The sequence below is a fragment of the Salmo salar genome, chromosome ssa16 (assembly GCF_905237065.1).
Source record: "Salmo salar chromosome ssa16, Ssal_v3.1, whole genome shotgun sequence".
NCBI classification, from domain to species: domain Eukaryota; kingdom Metazoa; phylum Chordata; class Actinopteri; order Salmoniformes; family Salmonidae; genus Salmo; species Salmo salar.
The window spans coordinates 62,824,386-62,830,671 of record NC_059457.1 but is presented as its reverse complement, the minus strand read 5'-3'; the positions used below and the strand labels follow the sequence as shown (position 1 = coordinate 62,830,671).

At 44.3% G+C, this 6,286-nt stretch overlaps 1 protein-coding gene across 1 annotated transcript in view; it reads right to left on the bottom strand.

Moving 5' to 3' along the window:
* The window catches only part of LOC106574327 (partitioning defective 3 homolog B), a 241,797-nt gene that overhangs the window by 83,269 nt on the left and 152,242 nt on the right, over window positions 1-6,286 (bottom strand). Inside the window, exon 15 of the mRNA XM_045696696.1 lies at window positions 2,768-2,908. Coding sequence (XP_045552652.1) covers window positions 2,768-2,908 — 141 coding nt within the window. The remainder of the gene's footprint in view (window positions 1-2,767; window positions 2,909-6,286) is intronic.

Below are 6,286 nucleotides of genomic sequence, written 5' to 3'. Positions count from 1 at the left end.
AGGAAACGGCAGCTTTTTTATGGAATATCTACATAGGCGTATAGAGGCCCATTATCAGCAACCATCACTCCTGTGTTCCAATGGCACGTTGTGTTAGCTAATCCAAGTTGATCATTTTAAAAGGCTAATTGATCATTAGAAAACCCAATTATGTTAGCAAAGCTGAAAACTGTTGTCCTGATTAAAGAAGCAATACAACTGGTCTTCTTTAGACTAGTTGAGTATCTGGAGCATCAGCATTTGTGGGTTATATTACAGGCTCAAAATGGCCAGAAACAAAGAACTTTCTGAAACTCATCAGTCTATTCTTGTTTTGAGACATGAAGGCTATTCCATGCAAGAAATTGCCAAGAAACTGAAGATCTCGATACAACGCTGTGTACTACTTTCTTCACAGAACAGCGCAAACTGGCTCTAACCAGAATAGAAAGAGGAGTGTGAGGCCCCGGTGCACAACTGAGAAAGAGGACAAGTACAATAGAGTGTCTAGTTTGAGAAACAGACCGCTCACAAGTGCTCAACTGGCAGCTTCATTAAATAGTACCCACAAAACACCAGTGTCAACATCAACAGTGAAGAGGCGACTCCAGGATGCTGGCCTTCTAGGCAGAGTTCCTCTGTCTAGTGTCTGGGTTCTTTTGCCCATCTTAATCTTTTCTTTTTATTGGCCAGTCTGAGATATGTATTTTTCTATGTAACTCTGCCTACAAGGACAGAATCCCAGAGTCGCCTCTTCACTGTTGACAATGAGACTGGTGTTTTGCGGGTACTATTTAATGAAGCTGCCAGTTGAGGACTTGTGAGGCGTCTGCTTCTACACTGTATTTCTGATCAAATTCATGTTATTTTAATGGACCAAAAACAGGGAAATGTCTAAGTAACCCCAAACTTTTGAATGGAAGTGTACACACACAGCATAAAAATAAACATCCCTTTTTCAGGACCCTGTCCTTCAAAGACAATTCGTAAAAATCCCCAAAACTTCACAGATCTTCATTATAAAGGGTTTAAACACCATTTCCTATGCTTGTTCAATGAACCATAAACAATTAATGAACATGCACCTGTGGAACGGTCGTTAAGACACTAACAGCTTACAGACGGTAGGCAATTAAGGTCAGTTATGAAAACTTAGGACACTAAAGAGGCCTTTCTACTGACTCTGAAAAACACCAAAAGAAAGATGCCCAGGGTCACTGCTCATCTGCATGAACGTACCGTAGGCAAGCTGCAAGGAGGCATGAGGACTGCAGATGTGGCCAGGGCAATAAATTGCAATGTCCGTACTGTGAGATGCCAAAGACAGTGCTACAGGGAGACAGGACAGACAGCTGATTGTCCTCGCAGTGGCAGACCACGTGTGACAACACCTGCACAGGATCAGTACAGCCGAACATCACACCTGCGGGACAGGTGCAGGACGGCATCAACAACTGCCCGAGTTACACCAGGAACACAAAATCCCTCCATCAGTTCTCAAGCTGTCCGTAATAGGCTGAGAGAGGGTGGACTGAGGGCTTGTAGGCCTGTTGTAAGGCAGGTCCTCACCAGACATCACTGGCAACAACGTCACCTATGGGCACAAACCCACCATCGCTGGACCTGTCAATAGAAAGGCCTCTTTAGTGTCCTAAGTTTTCATTACTGTGACCTTAATTGCCTACCGTCTGTAAGCTGTTAGTGTCTTAACGACCATTCCACAGGTATATGTTCATTAATTGTTTATGGTTCATTGAACAAGCATGGGAAACAGTGTTTAAACCCTTTATATTGAAGATCTGTGAAGTTATTTGGATTTTTACGAATTGTCTTTGAAAGACAGGGTCCTGAAAAAGGGACGTTTATTTTTTTGCTGAGTTTATATATTAACACACACCATACAAAAATATAAACACATGTAACAATTTGAAAGATTTCACTGAGTTACAGTTTATATAACGATTTGTGTACAGATGCTTGTGACATGGGGCCGTGCATTATCATGCATGACAATGGCTCTCGTCATCTCTGTGCATTCAAATTGCCATTGATACAACGCAATTGTGCTCGTTGTCCTTAGTTTATGCCTGCCCATACCATAACCCCACCGCCACCATGGGGCACCTTGTTCACATCATTTAAATCCGCAAACCACTCACCCAGATGACGCCATACACGTGGTCTGCAGTTGTGAGGCCGGTTGGACATACTGACAAATTCTCTAAAACGATGGAGGTGGCTTAAGTTAGAGAAATGAACATGAAATTATCTGGCAATAGCTCTGGTGGGCATTCCTGCAGTCAGCATGCCAATTGCCATCGCCTTCAAAATTTGATCCATATGTAGCATTGTGTTCTGTGACAAAACTGCACATTTTAGAGTGGCCTTTTATTGTCCCCAGCACAAGGTGCACCTGTGCAATGATCAGGCTGTTTAATCAGATTATTGATATGCCACACCTGTCAGGTGGATGGATTATCTTGGCAAAGGAGAAATGCTCACTAACAGGGATATAAACAAATTTGTGCACAAAATGTAAAGGTCTTTTGTGGGTATGGAACATTTCAGCTCATGAAACATGGAACCAACACTTTACATGTTGCGTTTATATTTTTGTTCAGGGTATATAACTGTTGTGATAAAGCCGCTGTACACAGTTTTTTTTATGGCAAGTGTGAATATTTGTCTGTGTGTGTGTATACTATATTCATCTATGTGTGTCTAAGTCAAGCACCAGTATAAGGGTGTCCATCTCTTCTCTAGTTCAGGCCCTACTGAGCCCTCTCACCTCCAAAGCTGTAGTAGATGTTGTTGGGGACCATGGACGGCTGGGACCGTTGCTGTGGTGGTGGGACTCCAGGGCTGCAGCTAGAGCCAGGGGTCCGGAGGGGCCATCTGGGACCTGGTGGCTAGCCGCTTCCTGGCTCTCCTGTCACAGCCAGGGGGAGAGGAACAGAGGTCAGTGCATTGCATTAGGGCCTAGAGTTTTTCCTGATCACTTGATTTGGAATGGCCCCGAGTTTTTCCTACATTGGATGCACATTCAATGTGTTTTTAGGTTTTCATGTGAGAGGTATGTAAAATGTATGTATGTAAAATATGAGAAGGATGACACTGGACATTAAATCATTGAGTGAGAAAAATATATATGTGCTTCTTAATTGAAAAGGTATGGGGACAATAAGTGCATAGTATAGATGCACTTATGTCGAGTTGAAGTATACAGTCGTGGCCAAAAGTTTTGAGAATGACACAAATATTAATTTTCATTAAGTCTGCAGCCTCAGTTTGTATGATGGCAATTTGCATATACTCCAGAATGTTATGAAGAGTGATCAGATGAATTGCAATTAATTGCAAAGTCCCTCTTTGCCATGCAAATAAACTGAATCCCCCAAAAAACATTTCCACTGCATTTCAGCCCTGCCACCAAAGGACCAGCTGACATCATGTCAGTGATTCTCTCGTTAACACAGGTGTGAGTGTTGGCGAGGACAAGGCTGGAGATCACTCTGTCATGCTGATTGAGTTCGAATAACAGACTGGAAGCTTCAAAAGGAGGGTGGTGCTTGGAATCACTGTTCTTCCTCTGTCAACCATGGTTACCTGTGAGGAAACACATGCAGTCATCATTGCTTTACACAAAAAGGGCTTCAAGGATATTGCTGCCAGTAAGATTGCACCTAAATCAACCATTTATCGGATCATCAAGAACTTCAAGGAGAGTGGTTCAATTGTTGTGAAGAAGGCTTCAAGCACCAGGACCGTCTCCTAAAGTTGATTCAGCTGTGGGATCGGGACACCACCAGTACAGAGCTTGCTCAGGAATGGCAGCAGGCAGGTGTGAGTGCATCTGCATGCACAGTGAGGCGAAGACTTTTTGAGGATGGCCTGGTGTCAAGAAGAGCAGCAAAGAAGCCACTTCTCTCCAGGAAAACATCAGGGACAGACTGATAGTCTGCAAAAGTTACAGGGATTGGACTGCTGAGGACTGGGGTAAAGTAATTTTCTCTGATGAATCCCCTTTCCGATTGTTTGGGGCATCCGGAAAAAAACTTGTTCGGAGAAGACAAGGTGAGTGCTACCATCAGTCCTGTGTCATGCCAACAGTAAAGCATCTTGAGACCATTCGTGTGTGGGGTTGCTTCTCAGCCAAGTGAGTAGGCTCACTCACAATTTTGCCTAAGAACACAGCCATGAATAAAGAATGGTACCAACACATCCTCCGAGAGCAACTTCTCCCAACCATCCAGGAACAGTTTGGTGACGAACAATGCCTTTTCCAGCATGATGGAGCACCTTGCCATAAGGCAAAAGTGATAACTAAGTAGCTCGGGGAACAAAACATCGATATTTTGGGTCCATGGCCAGGAAACTCCCCAGACCTTAATCCCATTGAGAACTTGTGGTCAATCCTCAAAAGGCGGGTGGACAAACAAAAACCCACAAATTCTGACAAACTCCAAGCATTGATTATGCAAGAATGGGCTGCCATCAGTCAGGATGTGGCCCAGAAGTTAATTGATAGCATGCCAGGGCGAATTGCAGAGGTTTTGAAAAAGAAGGGTCAACACTGCAAATATTGACTCTTTGCATCAACTTCATGTAATTGTCAATAAAAGCCTTTGACACTTATGAAATGCTTGTAATTACACTTCAGTATTCCATAGTAACATCTGACAAAAATATCTAAAGACACTGAGGCAGCAGACTTTGTGAAAATTAACATTTTTGTCATTCTCAAAACTTTTGGCCACGACTCTACTTACGATCGTAGAATATCTTTGAGCGTCAGAGTACTATATCTTTGACTACAGTTGGAGACACAGTAGCCTCTTACCCACTATCATTCTATTTCCATTGGAGCCATAGTGGGCTAGCGTCAGAGAAGCTTGATAACCGAGGAACTCAACACGCCAGCATATAAGAATGTGCCACTCTTCCACTGACTTCAGTCTGAATCTTCCTCATGCTCATGAGAGACCACAGGAAGTAATCAAATCGCTTATTGAGTCTATCAATTTTCAAGCTTATCTGGCGGTAGCATGCACTGGCTAGCATGGATGTAGTATCAGTTTCTGAACGGCTATTGCACAGAATCAATGCACTATACACACTCTACCTAATGCACTGTACAAGAACTCTACCTATTTCATATTGAAATCATAACAGACATCTTCCCATTGGCTTACATTGTGTTTCATCAGCGCGAGGACAATAGCGCCACTGAGACTCGCTGTTTGTTTGAGGGTTTGTAAATAGTGTAATTACATTAATCCCTCATGCTGATGACAGGCATGTTATCGGACAGTCTCCACCGCCACAGAGGAACAAGTGGAAAAGCACCCTATGGGCCCTGGTCAAAAGTAGCGTGCTATGTAGGGAATTGAACGCCGTTTGGGACGCACCCAGACAGATAGAGAGGGCTGGTGGCAGAGTGAGATGTACTGCAGATAGAAGATGACTCTCCTTTGAGAGCGATGTGTGGTGGGATCTACAGCTGTCACACACACAGGCGTACACGTACACACACACACACACACACACACACACACACACACACACACACACAAATGGATAGACACAAAATCACCCACACCCTGTCTCTCTCTAACTCTGTGGGTGTGTGGCTATGGGCTTTGCATCATTGTCACATTATACGTAATGAGCAGTGGTGGCGTTACGCGCTCACTGTCTCTATGTGATAACTCTTTTCATTAGGCCATCATCCTCATATCAAAGGGGATTTTCATTGTGTGCGTTCGGTAGCACAGTGTGTGAGTTAGACTTTGGGGGGGTGTCCGTTGTGCTTTTGTTCCTGCGTGCAGTCACACACACACGTTCCCAATGGTATCATTAGCCGGCAAACCACAACTCTTTACATGTATTACTGTCACACACACATCTTAGTCTGTCAGAACGGCTCACACACACACACGGTACCGCTCCATCCACCCATCTGTCTCATGGGGCCTGATAGCCAGGCAGAGCCATCAAAGCAGCCAGAGAGGAGCTCACATCCTAATCCGCAGAACAATAAGAACCTGCTGGTCAACACAATGAGGCTATGGAGGAACACCCCACCAAATACACACTGTGTCCCCCAACACCCGCTCCTCTGAGTTGGGTAGGGTGAGGGAGAGGTGGGGGTCCTGGAGCTACCCTCAAGGCTTTGGTCTTTCATCTTGGGGTCTTGTGGTCTGATAAGATTAGACCTGGTGTGTGTGTGGATTGCTGAGTGAACATAGGCTGAGGCTGACCGAGATATGCAGTGAGAACTGCACTGGCAGTTATACAATTTTCCTAC